Source organism: Aptenodytes forsteri, unplaced genomic scaffold (assembly GCF_000699145.1).
Source record: "Aptenodytes forsteri isolate BGI_AS27 unplaced genomic scaffold, ASM69914v1 Scaffold582, whole genome shotgun sequence".
Lineage (NCBI taxonomy): Eukaryota > Metazoa > Chordata > Aves > Sphenisciformes > Spheniscidae > Aptenodytes > Aptenodytes forsteri.
Genome location: NW_008795675.1, coordinates 791664 through 811591, shown reverse-complemented (window position 1 = coordinate 811591; position 19928 = coordinate 791664). Strand labels below are relative to the sequence as shown.

Below are 19928 nucleotides of genomic sequence, written 5' to 3'. Positions count from 1 at the left end.
TTCATGCCTTGTGTAAATAATGCCTCTTACGTTTGCTTTTATTCTTTAGCAATGATGGGCAATTCCCTTGAGCAGTACTTTTTGGAGTTGGATCATTGTGTATCTGTGTTCAAGCCAAGTTTGCAATCTTCCCCATTTGCTTTATATTCATTATGATTGGATTGCTCCCATCCACCAAAATATGAGCTTAACTATGCAAGCTTATGTATAACAGCACTTAAATCTTCTTATCATGTAACAGTCTTTGCATAGACTACATGGTAAGTAAGGAAGTGAAATAGTGAAGTTCCAATTCGAGCACATAAATATTTTCTCTTTTACAGAATATTTTTGATGAAAGAGAATACAGAATTGTAGAATCATAGAATCATTTAGGTTGGAAAAGGCCCTTAAGATCATCAAGTCCAACAGTTAGCCTGACACTACCAAGTCCACCACTAAACCATGTCCCTAAGCGCCACATCTACACATCTTTTAAATACTTCCAGGGATGGTGACTCAACCACTTCCCTGCTTTATTTAAATACTTACTTGTATTTCGTGGTAAACTTTTAAGAACGATTTAAAAACAAGCCCCAATTCTAATCTAAAGGATTTTTAAAGCGAAGTGGAAGAGATACTGACCTTACATGGCCATATAGTGTGTAAGGTCTCTGATGTACTTTTTAAATTTAGACTCTAAAGTTCCTAGAGGGAAGGACTTAAACCTGTGGAGCACAGGTATATTACCAACCATGGTAAGTTATTATAGCAAAAATTTGTTAAATTAAAATTTAAGTTTTGCCCAAATATCTCAAACTTCTGTGTAGAATAATGGGAAAGAATGTTTTACTGTAAAAATAAAGAAGGAGGGAGCGCAAAGGGAGAAACAATAAAAGCCGTGGAAATGATACTATTTTTACCTACTTTCTGTCGTTCTATCATGCCATACTGATAGCATCGAGAGAGATCTATGCAATATTGAAAATACATAGCATTGGTTTAATGACTAGTTTCATAGGTGCAAAGCAAAGCACACCCATTAGAACAATATTTTATATTTATATAAATGTCTTGTCATCATACACTGGAGCAGTTTTCATAGATTTCTATTCTAGCTCTGTAACAGGTGTGATATATGTCATTACCAGGAAATGAACATATAGGCATAAAGTGAAATACACTGTGAAACAATTAAGAGTTACAGAATCCTAACCTCATTTGTTGCTCTCAAGTTAAGAGTTTGCAAGCATGTCTCTATACAGCATGTCGGATGGACATATTAGATGTCAGCAGAATGACAAGCATGTGGCCTCATTGAATAACACAATCATTCAAGATCACTGACCATCTACAGATCAAAACACATTTTTTCCTGTGTTTTGCTTCTCCCCTTTACCTGGATGGGTGGTATATATCCCTACTCTGTCAGGTAAACCTAGAAGCTACAAACAGACTTCTGATTCACTTAGGTTATTCTCCCAGGTTAACTCCAGGATGCTCTTCTTGCTCCTTGCAAGAAAAGGAAGCATGGGAGCAACCTACCATTACAGTAACATTTTCTGAGGGAAGAACATAGCTCCCAAGCAAAGGCTTTGAGGAAGACACGAATTGGAGAGTTTATTTATATGACTGCACCAGCTGTCTTGTTGGCACAAAACACTGAAGGATTTGGGGTGTTTTACCCTTCTCTGGCAGGCTGATATTCATTCATTAATTTAGAACTGATCTTTCTAGAGTATTTATGTGATTTTGCTTGATCATTGCTTGCATTGTAGTTTGTCAACTTCTGGTTTCAACCCCCACTTTTTCAACTAGGTTCTTCGGACAATTACAGCTAACTGTAGTCAAACCTTGCTGGACTTAACATTATCTAGTTGGAAATAGATTAGATAAAATCACAATTTAACTTCAACATAAGGATAAATTGAAGTTTTGAAAGATTGTAATAAAAGCTGCATGAGTGTAACTGTGTCTAACATTTTTACTAGGACAAAACCTTAAAGGACATCTGTCATGACAGAGAATATTGAAACATTGACTATATATATTTATCAAACGAATGAATGATTAGACTTTGGCAGGATGGGAAATGATCAGTTGTTCTTAACAAATTCATTTCACATCACAGGTATTTTTTTTTTTTCTATTTCAGATGTCACTAGAATTTCTTTTCAAACTACTGTGAATTGACAGGAAGATAGATTGGAAAAATGTTGGTTAAAGATATTAGTCAGGGCAAGAAGGTAATTTATTTAAATATGCTTGTCCTGTTCTTTGCTACAGAGAGCATAGTAATATAGCAAAATATGTAGAACAGAATTTTCATAGCTGAATTATTGGGAGCAGAGCATTGCACAAGAGGCAAGCTCAATTAGATCACTACATTCCTGTCCCCCGGTACTGGATTGTACTACTACAATCCAGTAGATCTCACTGCAAGGAAGTTCACCTGGTGTTTATGTACAAGTGTGTTGTACTAAAAAGTGTGCAACCACGTTTGTCTCACAGCTCTAGCATAAAACAAACAGGGATTTTTATGCCACATCCTAATAGAAGAGCAAGTATTTCTTTAGTAGTAATTTTTTTAAAAGCACAGAGATTTCTTTAAAAATCTGCTGTTAGATAGAAGTAGGAGCTGGAGTCCCAGACTTCTGGCCTTTGGTGAGCCCTCTGTACGTTTCTGCAATGGTCTTTCCACTGAGGATTCCTTTGGCAGAAAAGATTGTTCAGCAAGTTTAGGGCTGGTATAGCCTCTGCTGAACGAATAATGATTTTTTTTTTTTTTTTTTCACTGATTAGAGGGAGATGAACCTAGCTGCCAGAATGAGTCCTTCAGAACTGCTGCCATGTAACAGGAATGAGAGCTGGCCTGAAACTTTAACTTACACACTGAGGTCATCTAGTCTAGCAGCTTGCAGGATCAGAGGTGGCACTGGAAGATGAATTAAAATACACTTGTGTTTTCAGTACTGCATGTGAAGATCAAAGTCACAGTAGTGATTTTTTCGCTGTTTTTACATCAAGGTTTGTGTAGAACCCAAGTTTGGCAATGAATTAAACAATTAATATGGTCAGAAATCTTTTTTATAAACCCCTGACTTTATCTTTTACCATGTTATTAAGAAAACAATCTCTCTCTAATAAAGCTTTTCATATACTCCTGCTACTGGAGTAACTTGGCAAAGTGAGGTCAACTCACAATGGAGCAGGGAATTTTATGGGGTTTATTTTCTGCATTTCTTTGCTGTAATAGTTGCATTCAGAAAATGACTAAGTTTAATGGTTTAATTATGCAAAAAGAAATGGTTTTCATAGCTCCTCCCACTGAGCATTCTCTCTCTCATACAAGGTACGGCGTCAGAAGGAGCTGATAAGTATTGTGACTTAGTCTTCAAGATTATATGTATCATTTAATTGAGATTAATTAGGCAGAAATATTCAGTTAACTCTGAAATAAGCCTCTGACTATTCTGTCCAATGGTTTAAATTCCTTCTTTCTAAGAGAGACATCTATAACCTTGTGCTAAGGTGTATATGGATTTATTAGGAGCCCACATCTATCACTGTGGTAGGGCATCATTATTTAAGTTAAACAAGATGTGAATTATCAGAAATAACAAGGACAGCAAAAAGGTGCTGGTTTTAATCTGTGATAATAATATAAAATTACATGAAGCCCAACTTTATTTGTTTCTTCATGCAGGCTATGCAGTTATTTTATACAGAAAAAATCAGGTCCATGGATGATAGAGTGATCAGCGTCATCCCTTTACTCATTCGGGACAGAATTTTTATCTCCATTTTTAACAAACTAATTCAGTACATTTTTCTGCAACATTTGGGGACTTAGCATGCATCTTTTTCAAGTGTTCAGCAATTGTAATTCTTATACCTGTATAATTCAGTGTCATATTACACCTCTCCCTTTCATTGAAAAAGCTTTCAAAGTCATTATACGACATTTTAACATCAACGATAAGTCTTGTTGATAATTTTGAAAATGAAATTACTACGTAATGGACAGCTGCTAATATGTACCTTGGAACGTTTCACTTTATTAATGATTCTTGATGCCTTGTTTTCTCACTATTTGGATTTAGCTCCTCTTTCACTCAGGTATATTGGTGTCCCTAAGCCTTTCTGGGCCACAGCTGGAGAAAGTGGTGATTGACAGGACCCTGGTGGGGAAGCTCATCTCCGACACCATCAGTGATGGTAATTACACCCACGTGCAAATCAATTGCCTACATTAACAATAGAGTAGAGAAACAGTATGTCAACAGGTAGACTAATTATTGCCACCGGGGACTTGCAAACACAACAAGTAATTGCATGTAAAGCCATAGTTACAACCCTCAGGACTAAGAACACTTTAAGAATAATATTTAACATCAAAGTTTTCAGGCTTGTCAAATACTGAATGGGTTTCTAAAATTCAGTCTCTTACACATTTTAATCACTGTGAACATGCCATTTGAACTTGTCATGTTTATTTCATAAGTGGGAAAATGGGACAGAACCAAACATTAGCCAACTGATTAATTACATGCGATAGTTATTAAAATATTTACTTATTAGAAAAGGCTGGATAACATTAGTTATATGGAGGTGTTCTGCTTTAGTTTCTAGATTTCCAGAATCTCACTATTGTTATTAACTAGTGACTGATAAAAATGAAGTTTTAGTTTAATGCAGAAGAAAACTTATGAAAATGTACTAGTTTTCAACAGCTTTATAGTACGACTATAGCTTTTTCAATGTGTCTCTAGAGAGCTCCACTGAGAACCCAACCAGGTGTCAGTATCCTGGCATCTGCATGATCAAGAATATGGAATTTTGGTGTGAGCCAAATTACATGTGCATTATCTTCGAAATTCTTAAAAAGTAGACCCAAATTACATCCTTTTAATAAGAATATATGCTAGATTTAGCTTTGATCTTTATTGATTTATTTTCCATACCCAGGCATCTATTGAATATAGATATAGGCCTGGTTATTTAAAAAGCTGCAATACTGTGTCCCTCTGATCTTTTCTTATCAGTATATTGTAGTGTAGTCTTGAAAAATAATATTAATATAACTATGTTAGTAGAATCTTTAGCATCAAAAAACTTAACCCTAACCTCATTTTTTATCAACTAATTACACAGAGAGTGTAAAACACATTTAATGTCTTGACTCCTTTTTCACTCTTTACTTAAGTTACTAGATTACTAATTCCATCTCAGATTTTTCTGCCCTCTGTTTCCAGAGGGAGGATTTCATACTTTCAGGACAAAAAGTAGGAAAGCATGGAAGCTAAGGTTATACCCAAATTGAAGTTGTTTGTAGAACTTATTTAGAATACTCTGTCTTTTAAAAAATACTCATAAATAATAAATATATAATTAAATTATACGTATCTCGCCTTACATTGGCTTAATATGTCATAGAAATACAAGTATTTTTTAAAAAAAGTACTGCTAACTAAAAAAGCTTACAACTAAAGCAATAATAAAGCAACAAATATGTTTTCCTACAGTTATACCACTCAAACTGCTATAAATAATGTTTATATATAATGGTTTGTCCTTATTTCCACTTATTCAAGAATTTCTTAAACCTCCATGTTTGGTAATACCCATGTCTGAAGCTGAAACAGGACTGCTTCTGTTCAGTAAAAGCAAAACCCTCAATATCTGTCATTGCAATAAGGTGTGGTGTTTTTTTTTCATGAACAACAAAAGATGATACTTTTGTTACCCACACAAATAGCGTTCAAAATACAAATTTTTATACTGAACTATCCTTATGTGAGAACGATGACATAATGTTGTCCTAGAATAAATTTACTTTAATCTGACATAATTGCATGTCTTTCCAAATCTAGGTTGGAATTAGGGTTGTGATTATAAAGTTGGCCAAAAGAAATTCTATATTTAATACAAGAAGTCTGTATAACAATAATAGTTCTTATTTTAACAATTGTGTATATGTAGAAATGGGTAAGATTACAATCTGCCAAAATTACTTATGAAATGTTGTAATTCTAACTCAGAGTAGCATGCCCTTTTAACATTTGGAATAAAGGTCAGATTGTGTGCACAAAATACAGAATTAAGGTTGCATTTATAATCCTCCTACCTCTAATAAAGTCCTCCTGATTTTTATTATTTATAGGCAAAATTAAAAAAATAAATTTAATTAGAAATTATAGAAAAATTGCTTTCCTAAAAGAAAATAGTATTTCTCATTTTCTAAATTATTTTGTGGCACTGAGGTCTTGCAATACTAGTATGTAGAATATTAACTACACTGCCTGCCTTTTTAGGGTAATCTGACTCTACAGCATATGGGTCTTCTCTGAATAATGGTCTATGCCCATAGTTGCATTCATGCCGATCTGGTCTCCACTCCTGCCCCAGACAACCACGGATACTGAAAATCAAGGGACTGCTAGTCTTGTTCACACCTGCCCAGGGATCTTTGAATCCTGCTTTCTTTCCTTCAACAAAAACAAATTTCAGAAGCATCTGAGGTGTGCTGTAGGTCATCTTTAATGTAAACTATGTCTGTGAGGATATCAAAATATTTTAACTGTGTACATATTGATGATACTATATTCAGTGGCTTTGAATTTTCATGTGTGTTTAGGATCTCAGTTATAGCTTCTAACTCACCATGTTAGATACTTTATCACCATTTCTTTTTTTTTCAAAAGCTAGTGTTAAATGTTACATTTCAAAGGCAGTCATTTGGCTTTAAACTTTACTGTTTAGTATTTGCATACCAGATACTTCAGAGCTGTGCCAGTACATGACTATTGGAAAATAAAATTGGTTGTAAATCAGACCAAAGCAAAGCTGAGTAGCCAGTTTTCACTGCTTATATGTAAGACTAAACTGTCAATCTACTTAAGGATATATAAAATATGTTTAAGAATCTAGGATATTAGTCACAAATGCTTTTTTTGTTTGTTTTACAGGGGTTGTTCCACGGGGTTTTGTTTGTTTTTAAATCCAGTTCCACTTTACTTGGCATTTTCCTTTTAGCAGAGGTTTCTGAGTTTACTTTCTGAAAACAGCTTACTGGCTTTACTTTAAACCTGATTCTCATTAACAGTTCTTCAGTGATCTGGTACTAGTTACCCTGATGACTCACTTCATTCTCAGACATCTCTTTAAATGTGGGCACTGCTTGAATAACTGGAAAACACTTGTGAAAAATCCTAGATACTATTGTCTAATTAATTTTCATTGTCAAATTAGTTATTCACTTTTATATCGAACTGTTTTGGTCTAGCACCTCTTTATGATAACAACAGGGATTCCACTGCACTTTTCTAGACTCCATGGGAGTCTGTTCCATCTTGGTTACCTGTGTTGTTTGGGTACCCCCATGTGGAGCTTTCAACAAATTCATAACCCCTCTAAAGCATAATCCTGTATGTAACAGCCTCCTTGGTGTCTGCAGCCGCACCCAGAACCTTACAATGTCAAAATACCAGATAAACCTCAAGTGCTAATTTGCATTTATCGTCCTTAACACAAGCAATGCTAGGTGCATTTCCAAAATACTGGTGGATGTTACCATAAGAAAAAAAAATTGAAGGCTGAACCGAGATGAAAATGAATGTGGAAGGGCATAAAACATATATTTGAATGTATGGTAACTTGATATGAGATAATTTATTCATGTTTATGTAATCGGAGTACTCCCTAGGCTTTATTTCTCATTTCCAAGAAGGTCCTGGCAGGATGACACGTTGATGTCTTTTAGGAGATTACAGAGGCTTCAGTGTAATATTTAAGACACTGTCTTGAAAAAATTGCTTTTTGCAATGTCTCACTGGAAGGGTTCGGTAATTTGTTTTGTTACTAGAAACAGGTATTACAGCAGTGACAATTTTTGTTTGGTTTTCAGCTGTTCTTACAGACAATTTCATCATCTTGTCATTTGAGGACCATAACCAACTCTGCTTTATTCAGTTTACAAAGAAGATGGATTCTCCTGATGTAAACAAAAGACTGGAAAAACTCTCTTGTTTGGACTTTAAGGTATAGCTGTAAATATAGCTGTATAGCAGGTGACTGTAAATACTGCAGTAACTTTACATTATGAATCACTGGTACTCGCTGATACCGTAGAGCAGTATAAATTGCAAACCTTTATATAACTGATCAGAACAGCTCAAATTCTAAAACCGGCAGTTATCGAAAAGTCAAAAAAAATTACATGGCATTCTGAGTTAATGAGTTAAAATACCATGCCAAGAGGGATCCAATTTTCTACTGTATTTAGGTTAAGGGCTCAGACAGACAGTTGAGTTACCCCTGCTTAACAGATTACCTTGTGTCAGTTGAGCAGCAGTAACTGACCCTTTGCACATTCTCAGCATCTAACAAGCATGAAGCAAAATCTGTAATGGTAAACCTCAGTGTAAAAGATTTAAGCTAATGTGTTTTACTTCTTGTTTGCTGTGGGCTAAAAACGCACACATGGTCAATTACTATGGCTCAGCTGATATACACGAACTCATGAAGTTATGATAATTCAGTCATCTGTCTGAGCTCCAAGAACGTTGTAATTCTTTGCAGAAATCTTAATTTTCCCTCTAGTTACAGTAATTGTATTGTTGGGAGAGTTGGTTTTACAATTAAGCCACTGAGCTAAGACTCAAGGTACAGAAGCTGAGTTTCTCACCACTGACAAACTGTGTATGTGACCTCAGGCAAGTGACTTGGTGCCTCTGTATCTCAATTCACTACTTACACAGTGAAGATTAAAATACTACGATTTTCCAGCCCTTTATGTATGGGTTTGTCTATACCACAGTCACAGCAGTAGCTGAAAGGTAGTCTAGAGGTAGCTGAGCTGGCTTTAAACTAGCCGGTTTGGATGTCAGTAGAAACCAGCTCATCTCAAGCTGAATTACACTGTGTCTTGGATGGATTGGGCTGTGTAGACATAACTTATTTCAACCATAAGCTCTTTGACATCAGGGCAGTGGTTGACCTTAGGTGGAAGTGCTTGGTGCTACAACTGCATGAAAAAATAACCAGCCAAAGGCAATTAACTTTGAACAGGCAGAGTAGGAAAGGGGCTGCATCCAATTCACTGCAAGAATGAAGAAGAGACAAGCCTTTGCCCAAGAAAGGTAGAAAGATGTAGTAAGCAAAAGAGAGAGTTTGTATTTATTTCAGACTGGATAAATCTTAAGGAAAACAATCTTGTGCTAGCAAATATTTTCCCCTTGACAACTCCTCAGTAATTTGCTTCCTCACATAAGGGAGTTTGCATCTGCAAAGCAAGCTTTTTAAGGATGTGTTTAATTTAAGTTTTGCCATATTACATTTTAACGTGCTTGGTAGAAATACCTTCTGCTAAGATGAATATCTAATACATTTTCCAGGCTGTTTCAGTTCAGGGCCTCTTTTCAGCAGTGACTTGTGTTTGCGAGATTGATCCAACCTCTATAACGTGGATTTGAGACAGTTCACTGTTCACCAGGAACCGAGCTGATACGTAGTTTACTTTAAAATGATGTGTGCTTGTGCCTCCTGGCCTATGCTGTTTGTTAAGGTTGTGCTTTGTCGTATGGGTTGGTTTTTTTTAATAGCTCTACACTTTAACGAAGAAGCTGTGGTGAGCTGAAGACTGCCTTCATCATTTAATAGTGAGGGCCATAGCTCCGTACTTAATTTATATTTAGAAAATATATTTTCATTCTGGGTATTGCTAGGCACATTTTGGATCTAATGATTATGGTGTTTTTCTTGGGAAAGAAGGAAAGCCTAATCCATAGAAAACTCTCTCTGCCCTAGGAAACCAGAAATATCTGCTGTACTCCTTAATAGGGTTGTTATGTTCAGTTCTTTGCTGACACAGCTGAGCTTCTAGAAACGCCTCCATGTTCAATGTTAACTTTGCTTTCTCTTGAAATCAGTGGGAATCACTATGGATTATTTCTTTGCCAGCCAAAAAAAGGTATTTGCATTTTTTAATTGAATGTTCTTTTGTGTGAGGCTTGCAGCTAAATATAATTTTTATTATCTTCAAAATTGCACCAGTGTGAGCCAGCAGAAAGTATTATTCACTACTGCAATAATATTATGTCAGCTCTCTGCATTGAATTAGAGTTCTTCATGGCTGCTTTTGGTCAAACTTACAAAAGCTAAAAGATCACAGACACAGTCAACAGTAGTGTTGCTATCAGTAGTAACAAAAGAAACAAAAGATGGTCCTCAATTGCAAATGTGCAAACTTGTAGCAATACACACTTTAGAAAAAACAGTTCCTTAGTGTTGATTATTTTTCCAAGAGAAATTGAATTAAAGTGTAGCTTGCACTGGTATAAAACTACCATGGGATTAAAATATGGAGCTAAGATTCAGGAAATTTGACTGTAGCCTTCATCTCTTCCTCTGACTTCTGGTGTAGCCTTGAGAAATGTATGTAGTATTTGGGTTTAAATTCCCATTTCTAAAATGAGGAAAATGCTTGCTTACAATCATATGTAATGATACAATTAAATTTCTGTCATATTTACATTGTAATGTCTTTGATACCTGGACAGAAGCAACTTCAGATTGTTCACTGTCCAGCCTCATGGTAGGCAAAATTGGCAGGGAATGCTAGGCAGTACAGGATTGCCAGAGTGCTATTAATAATAAGAACAAGTCAACCATGCTTTCCTCCTCACAGTTTGATATTTATCCAAAATTTGGGGTTTTTTACACAATACATACCTAAATGGAAGAATTACTTTCTCTGTCCTCTTCCTTTCTAAATGATACCACCTTGGATTTTATTTATACTTTGAAAAAAGAAAGGAGGACTTATTGTATGAATCACTACAGTCTTGAAGACCAGCAAAATATAAAAACAACTACTATCATTTGCCTTTTCTCAGTGGATTTAGTCCATGTTTGAAAGTGCCATGTCTAATGCAAGATGTAAAGGTTTACAAAAGATTTGTGGCTGTTGTTACATGTGAAATTGTTATGAACAATTAATGCTGCAATACAGCACTAATTAATATCTGTGAAAGTATTTGTGTTTTTCCATCCTAATAAATGTATTGTCACCAAATTAACTATTTATATATAGTTTTAATTCAAGTATCAGCTACCTGTTAACTTTTATGTATGTTTTATCTTTACACTTCTAAAGAGTATTTTGACAAGTAAAACACAGGATGTTCTGAAAATATTGACCTTTTGCAAGTTTTTCCCATCTGTGGTTTTTTTAATCCATTTCAATTTACTGAAGGAGGAGACAGTACAAGGAGTTAAATGTTTACCATGAGAGAACAACATTGGTAATTACTTTGATTTCAGTTCTTTTGATGTGTATTCAGGGGATGAAGAGGTCAATAATATTATGACCATGCAAATAGAAAAGGGTTCTTTTTGACCATATAAAAAACAGCAAAGGATTATTAAAGCATTAACCTTGATTTTAATGGCCTTGGTTGAGTGGTGAGATCACAATTTGGATGAGCCTGATTATTTACTAAATACAATACATAAATGCAACGGGTTCTTAACACCCATTGCACTCTGGCATTATCGCATTACTGCCATCCTTTGTTGCCTTGCAGACAGGAATATGAAAGCAATCTGTCATGTAGTGAGACTGGCTCCAGAAGCATTTCTCTGATAAGAAGACCCCCTGCCCTTTGCTAGTGTCTGGTCCAGTAGGCTTAGCCATGCGCTTAATCCCCAGAAAGTGGTTCGATTATTGCTGACCAGCAATGGCAAGATAGTTTTTTTTTCCCCTAGCTATCAACCTTCCATTAATTCCTTAAGCAGAAATGCGGTGCAATCTATATTTCCTTGGCATGTGTCACCCAGATGGTGCGCTGCTCATGTTTTCAAATAACCATGCTCCAAAATAACAGAGTTTGAATAATAAATTCCACAAATCCTTCCTGAGAAAGAGGCACAATTCTCAAGAGCTGCATAAACTTTACGCATGATGCTGTAGCTCATCCACATTATGCAGAAAAGTATATATTCTCTTGCAAAGCGGATGTTTGTATCTGGTTTCCTTAATTTAGGGAGGAAAAAGGAAGATATATGTTTGCTCAAACACTGTAGAATATATTTAATATTTGATTATGTCTTAAACACTAGCCTTAGCTCCCTGGTCAGCTTTGCAGAACTTGTCATTTAATATGGCTAAGCTTAAATCCTATGTGTAGGTCGATGCTGTCAAGCAACCATGACTGTACATTTTGGTATTGATTGGAGTCATTGCAGTAAATTCCTTCTTAACTCACATTCCTTTCCTTCCCAATCCCCTCCCCATAGATAAAAGCGTGAGCATGTCTTTTTCTGTCTGAGGAGATATTTTTTACATTTACAGACAGCCTATATGAAGATATATGTACGCAGTCCTCTGTGTATATATACATTCTCTTTCACACATCCATAGTAAATGCTCCCAATTGCTCCTACTATGCTATTTTATCACCTCAAATATTTCCTGCATTTTTTCTTCCATCAGATTTCTTATATTGATATACCTGGACCGGAAGGTAGAAGGATGAAACGTCACCTGGCAATAAACTGTATGCAAGATATGGTCATTTGCTGGTGGTCAGCAACTAGTGATGGAGCATGGCCTTGGTCTCCTATTTCCTGTGAGAGGGACAGAGCCAACCTATTGCTTTTAGGCTGTGCACATGGCAAATTGGAGGTAAAGTGCTGAACTCTCTTGTTACGTGATTTTTCGGATTTGCTAAAGAAATAATTATTCAACTTAAATTCAGGTAGATATAAAGAACAGATATGATAAAAGCATAAGAAAGGAAGTTCAGCCATTCTAATCTTAAAAACAAAGGTTCATTATTTAATGAAAAAAGCACCTTATTTAGTATGTTTACTATTTTTACATCAAAACTAGCAATCTGAGAAATGTAGCAAGGAAGTTAGGTCTTTATAATGGAATAGCTTTGGAGCTGCTAACAGTGAAAATAAAAGTGTCAGACTACCACTGGAAAACTCTAATCTGAGTTAGAAACTGTAGCTGTTGCACGCTTGTCTAATGCAATTATTTTACATTGTCTGCAATGTTAACTGATAGGCATTTTACATCTGTTTTAAGTGTTTTATTATAAAATTTTAGTTAGCCCAGATGCTGCTTAAATTGTTGCTATGAGTATTGATCAAATCAGGGACCAGTTTTTTCCTTAAAGTGAAAATTCCCCATCTACAGGTGGGAATGTAAGCTACAAGTTAGAACAAGGCTATAAGCTGACCCTCTTCCTGACACTTGCTTACCTTACCATTTTAGGCAGACGTTTCCATTTCATCTATTTCATTTTTATTTCATTTCATCTATTTAAGAATATTTGAATCCAGTTTCTTAGGTTAAAAACTTAAAAATGAAGCTGTCTGGGCATACTCTGAAAAGAACTGGAGCCTGAATTTAAAATGTAAAAGCTGTTCTGGACTAGCATCTTGTATAGATGCTCCTGTATTTGGAGTTTTATTTTTAGTTTAGCTTAAGCCACTACTAATATGGACTAAAAAGGCATTGACTTTGGGAGAAGAGTACAAACTTGAGGATCAGCTGTGGAATAGCTGTTCTGGAGTAGCTATTACAGGCTATTTCCCTTTAGGGAAAAACCCTGAGTAACATTTTAGAATAAGCTGCTCTTATAAACAACATCCTGTTCTCTTTAATTATGGAAGATGTAAATGTTTTTATGTCTTGGAATTATTACTTTGATAACTAATATTAATTTCAGTGAGGGTTTTTTCCCTTGGGATTTTCTATATATTGAAATCAAAAGAGAAAAGGTAGTTGAGACAGCTTTTCTTTCTTATTTCAGTCATTAGTCACTGTAGAATTTAAGTTTAAATTACCTCAAGTTCTGCCTTCTTTACTTCTTTTCAATTGACCTCTCTCCACTAGCGGTCATCTTTGACTCATCTCTCTCCTCTGCCTGATATACACCTGCAGTTCTCAATTCCCCCTGCAGTTATGCCCAACCACATATAAAAATTACTCTTTAGCTAAAACATGCGTCTGTTTTTTGTAAGTTTTTTCAGCCTAGTTCCTGTGCTCGTTTGATATTATGAATTTTCATCCCAGTAACATATCAGATCTTATTTCTTACCATGACTTCCATACGTCTAGGTTCTGACAGTGACATTCCCGTACCTTTTGTTTCCTTCCCACGTCTTCCAGAAAGCTTGCTAATGCCAACATAGCAGTTTGCAATCTCTATTTTCTGAGATGTTTTTTAGAGACTCGTCTCTTCTAAGAAGTTCACAGAAACCATCTTGTCAGTTTAAAGCTTTCTCCATTTCATTTTATATATTATAGGGAGATTTCCAAATTACAGCATTGCTCTGCATCTTTCAATACACCTTATTTTATCCTTTTCTGGTTTAGACTCTAAATTGCTCAGGGCTGAGGCTGTCTAGTATAGTCCCAAGCACATCACTGGTACTTAACACAATAATGATAATAAGCATTAACTGAGCCTTTAGGCCTAAACTCATAATCCTTTTAATTTAGCCCATATTGTAATATAAATATAAGAAAATTATTTTTAAAAGCAGAACTGCTAAATTTAACTGTTCGGTTGCTTTCCCTTTTCTGATTCTTTGCCTGTACTTGTCTGTTTTAATTCTGAGATCTTCAGATGAAATTTCTTTTCCTGTATTTGTCAATAAAATACCAAGCACTATGCTAGGGCTATGGAAAACTTAGTCATATATAGATAACAAACTATCTTGCTGGTTGCCAATTAGTCTGTTCCACGTACTTATCTCTTGGATGCTCAGTGGGCTGCTGTGTAAGGCTCAAGACACTCTGCCTGTACACTTCCCCTATGTATCCATGACATGTAACCTATGGTACTGTTTGTTTGTTTGTTTCTTGATTTCTCTAGCACTCCTTATGGGCAATAGTTAAATTCCCGTGCATGGATGGGGGATGTCATAACCCAGCAGCTCTAGAAGTAGCGTCAACCCCCAATCTGCAATTAACTGAGGTACATTTTTCCCCTACAGAGTCTTGGAGGGGAACTTTAACTTAACACCTTTAACTTCTGAGGGTCATTTGATAGCTTAAACATGAGCAAAAATGTATTTAGCATTTCTAGACAGCTTCTAAACAGTTACTCTCTAGGTCAGATACCACAAAAATACAGTGTTTCTGTAAGCATGCTTATATGCCTCTTTGCCTCTACTCCCTTACCATTTGTAGTGTTCCTCAGGTATAGACCTGGAATATAAACATGACATGCCATTGTTACACATGAAAGTAGATCCATATTTATCATATTTGACCAATAATATGAATTTTCTCCCAATAAATGATTACTGTCAACAGAAGAAGAATGAGAAGCATGAACTGATTCAGTTTGGAGCATTTATCAAAAGGAAGTGTAGTAAAATAATACCACCAACATTTTACTTGAAAATAGTAGTATTGCTTGGATAAAACAGTATTATTATCTAGAATTAAGAGAAAAGCAGGAATTGCTGAATGTCTAGCCTGTAAAGAGCTGTTTGGCATATTGGGTTTATGAAAAAGTAAACCAAGCCCGAGGAAATGAATGGGTGCTACCCACAGCCGTTCTACAGCACCTTGGTGCTGACCTACGAAAACCACAAAAAGATCTGCCAGCTACTGACACTCTTATTGTTGTGGCAGAGCAAAGGTAAATGGGGCACTTGGGTGATACTACTTCCTCCCTGGAAGAATTTTCTGAGTGATATTTGCTGCCCGACAGAAGAGTGCTTATTAGGATGAGGACAGGAATAGCTCTGGGACAAGGCAACTCAACCCTTCATCATGATAATATCCTGTAACTACACATTCTGCATTGGGATGATTCACACTGCACATGCAGTGTTTGGGGTATTGTGTACTTAAGCAGCTTTTCAACTTAATGGAGGAAATACATTCTGCATTTTAAATACACTATAAATTTGATTTGAATTGTGCTGTGTGGCTTTATGTTTTAACATTTGCTATTATTAAGGCTAAAGGTAGACATTATTCCTCTAAAAACAGAAAGAACTTTTTCCTTGCAAATCTTGACTTGTCTTACTCCCTTTGGTTTTTTTCTGAGATCAGTATTTACGGTGTTGAATGCTGTAAGATTTGGTGAGGAATTGTCCCCTGAAGAAATAAAAGTGCTTTTCTCTTTAACATACGACTTTGCTTTGGTGTGCAATGTACATTTATATACATGCATGCATGTTGCTGCAGGAGTATTTGTCTGTTGAACCTTTGTCTGCTTTCTTTCGTGCATTGGTTTCCTCCAGTAAACTCATCCATTCTCCAATGTATTTATTTAGTTATTTGGGGTTTGTTTGTTTCTTCTTTTTTAAAGAACCGATGATCAAGGATGTTATTTAAATTGTCTCCCTGTGGAGATAATGCTGGTATTTTGATTTCAAAACCAGAAGAGGAATCTTCCAGAAATCATTTCAAACAATTTGCTATGAATAAATAGGATCTGATGTGAAATCATCCTTGGATTAAATGCTTTGAGAGAAAGCCACGTTAAAATCAACATGAACTTTATTCTGCAAACATAAATTAACAGGAGGTGATGATGCCAGGGCTCAGTTACTGTAGTACTTTGCATTTGTCTTTGCCATGTTTATTTTCACTCCATTTAGTGCTAGTGCGAATCACTGAAATTATACTTCAACCTTGTGGAAAAAATAATTTGCCTGAGAGACAATATTGTTTTTCTTTCTCCCAAGAGATAATATTTAATAGTTATTGCTTCTACATTGTGCCTCAAACTTGTGAAATAAACACAGCAGATTTTTTGAGTGAGCTATCCTACAATTACTGTAGCACTCAGAAAAACATCTACGGTGTGTGACTGAATAGCTGAAATACCTCTCACACACATAGTGCAAAGAACGTAAAATCCTTGATGTCACATTGGGTTAAAAGTTCAATGAATAATACAGAATAAAGATGATGATCAATTTTGAAAGAAAATAAGAAGAAATGTTGGCTGAAGATCTAAATAATAAGATTGCATGTGGGAATGTAAATACAATACAGTCAAATAAGTAACCTAAAGCAGGAGCCTTGCATTTTTATTTTAGAAATGTTTAAAAATAGGGGGTCTTTTTTCTTCCATCTTCACAGTGCTGTATTTAGAACTATTTTACTATAGTGTGCACTACACTTCCCACTCTACATTTCTAATTAAAGTGTTTGTTGTTATTTGCAACCTCACTGTGTGAAATTAAATAAGCATTTTTTTTAACATCCATAAAATAAATCAAACATTTTTCTCATCTGAAAGACACACAATTCAGTCACAGCAAGCTTATTGCTCTGTTTCTTTTGTTTTCTTTTTTTATCTGCCTGGTAAGCCAATTTTCTGCTTAAGAACTACTGGTTAAAACTCTTATTTGTTTTGATATGTGGACTTTATCCTTTCCCAGCACTCTATGCAAAATACTTCAATTTTAAGTGTTCAAAGATTTGCGCGGAGAAGAGTGATACTGCCCACACAAGCTAGTGCTATTATTTCTTTCAAACATAAAATGAAAGAAAGTATTTTAACTAGCATAATTCAGCCCCCTTATTTACAAAGATTAACAGATTTCTTTACTTGGATTGTTATGATTTCTGACTCTAGGATTTGAGAACTTGACATGTATAGTATCCCTCATACTGCTGATTAGCTGATGCAGAGCACAGGCCAGTACTACAAGGGGAAAACAATATAAATGCGCAGTGGTGGTGCATGACTGCCACAATTATAAGGGAAATATGCATAAATTATGTGGACAATATTTAAATACATTTACTATATTTTTGTAGCATACTTGTCACAAAACTAAAAGAGACTTTTAAAATTTTTTATTATTTATTTATTTATTTTACAGAAAGTAACTGGTTTTACTTCATGCAAAGTGCTTCCAGAAATCTTCCCTTGAAATCCCAGGCTAAGTGCTTAGTCCAAGATTTATGGAAATCACTTAACATTGAATGGGATTATACACCCCGCCATGTGATATTACGGCTCTGTCTTTTTAGATCCGCTGCCCTGTCCCCTCCTCCGCAAATCCTACAGTTGTCCTACCCACTTCTGAGGGAACTCCTCCAGCTTTTGCCTTCCCATTCCCCAAGCTAATGTTTTGTTAACTTAAAGATACATTGCTATTTTAATGTTCCCCTTTAGGGCTCCAGAGAATTAGTGCTCACCGGGAAGGAATCCCAGCGGATTCCTTTAAATGGACTGTTAAAGCACTATGTGCACTACATTTACTAGCATGTGGCTACTTACCAGATAGAAAAACAATTGGCAGGTAATGGAGTACCATCTTCTTGGAAAAAAAAGATGTTTTGATTGTTAGACTTCTTATTTTTCAAAAGCATTATCTTAGCCTTATTAACATGTTTCTGCAGTTGTATTTCTCTCTGCTTTAGTTTTCCAGTTAGCAGCATGAAGAATTAATAATAAAAGTCATTTCTGACAGAGAAACTCAAATCTTCCCTCTCAGATGAAAGAGAATATCCATTTTTTTCCCCTTCAGAGTGCCAAATGCCAGTTGCATTCAGCAAAACTGGAAACCAGAACAAAGAGGTCTCTCGGCTTGGTACTCTTCCTCCAAGAGGCACATGAGGCCACTGATGCATGAGAAGCAGCTTATCTGTTCCAATCTAAGGAGAAATGTTTCTTTTGTTTTCAGCCAGAATATGAACATTAGTGTCTAGAAAAGTTTCCTTTAAGCCTAATTTGTTTAAACATTATGTCAAAACTTATGTTTTGAAATGCAGCAAATAGTCTTTCTCTCCTCGCAGGAACTTTTTCCTAGTTTAGAATTGTGTTATATACAGCAACCAGCCCTGCCCTAGACTTCATTTCAAGGGTTTGCTCTCAAAGTTATGTGAAGCTAGGAAGATTCTCATCTCAAGGCTCATTAAATTATCCTTCCAAAATACAAGATTTTACTTTCTTTTAAATTCAAAGTAGGGAGCAACATTTTGTCCCACTTTTGCCCTAACAAGGCAGAACGGAATTATTAATTGGATTCAGTTTGCTTGCTGACTCTCAAATGATCAGATGACAACATTTATTTTTCTGTGACTATTTCCATCGCTGTTTTCCAGCAGTCACTCCTACGGAGTTGTAAAATCCATGTTTCACGTGTTTTCTTCTCTATTGTCTTAACCTTCAAGGCCAGTCTCTCTTCAGAATTTAATAGTGCTTTCAGTCTTTCCTCTCTCATAGGCTTGATTATTGTGTGGATCTTCGTGACTTTCTTGTAGCTTGTGAGGAGATGTCCAGAAAGGAACACTGGTTTTGGATCAAAATATGTAGATGAATAATGCAGTGCATTGAAACCTGCCACAGGAAGACAGAAATCTGAGTCCCAGAGGGCCTCAAGGCTCATTTCACTGAAGTTATGGAAGCTTTGAAGACTTGCTTGGGCAAGATTTCTATTTCACATATTTGAAAGGCAGCTACCTGGGTCTCTATACATACTCATAGGGAAAACTGCAGAACAAACAATAACACTTCACCTTGTCTTTATTTGGGGTTAGAGAGCTCTGTGGTCACAGTAATCCTTTGTCCACAATAACCTCTTTTACGGGTTTCCTTGCTATGCAATTTAACACCCTAATAAGCTACACATTTCAGCAGTTCTAACATCTGCACAGTAGCCACTGCACTTTTTTGGGGCATAAATGAAGCTAGGTCATTGGTGAAGGAATGGTGGAGGTGAGAAAATGTTTTTCAGACTATATAAGTAATTTAATCTTTTATTTCCTCTTTGGTATATATTTTCAATGATCACTACTCTGTTGAAATTGGTTTATCTGGTTTTCACAAGTTGGATGCATTGGCTTCTGTACTAGATGCTTTTGCATTAAGTGGTTCTTTGCATGTCCCTAACTACTCATCCTAAAGCAGCTAAGACTTTTGTATTAACCGGCAGCTGGTTTGCAGCCACAGAAT

General features: G+C 35.8%; 1 protein-coding gene across 1 annotated transcript in view; it reads left to right on the top strand.

The window, feature by feature from the left end:
* The window catches only part of WDPCP (WD repeat containing planar cell polarity effector), a 110093-nt gene that overhangs the window by 10882 nt on the left and 79283 nt on the right, over positions 1-19928 (top strand). The window contains exons 6-8 of the mRNA XM_009282602.2: positions 4083-4197; positions 7886-8019; positions 12473-12664. Of these exons, the coding sequence (XP_009280877.1) occupies positions 4083-4197; positions 7886-8019; positions 12473-12664 (441 nt within the window). The remainder of the gene's footprint in view (positions 1-4082; positions 4198-7885; positions 8020-12472; positions 12665-19928) is intronic.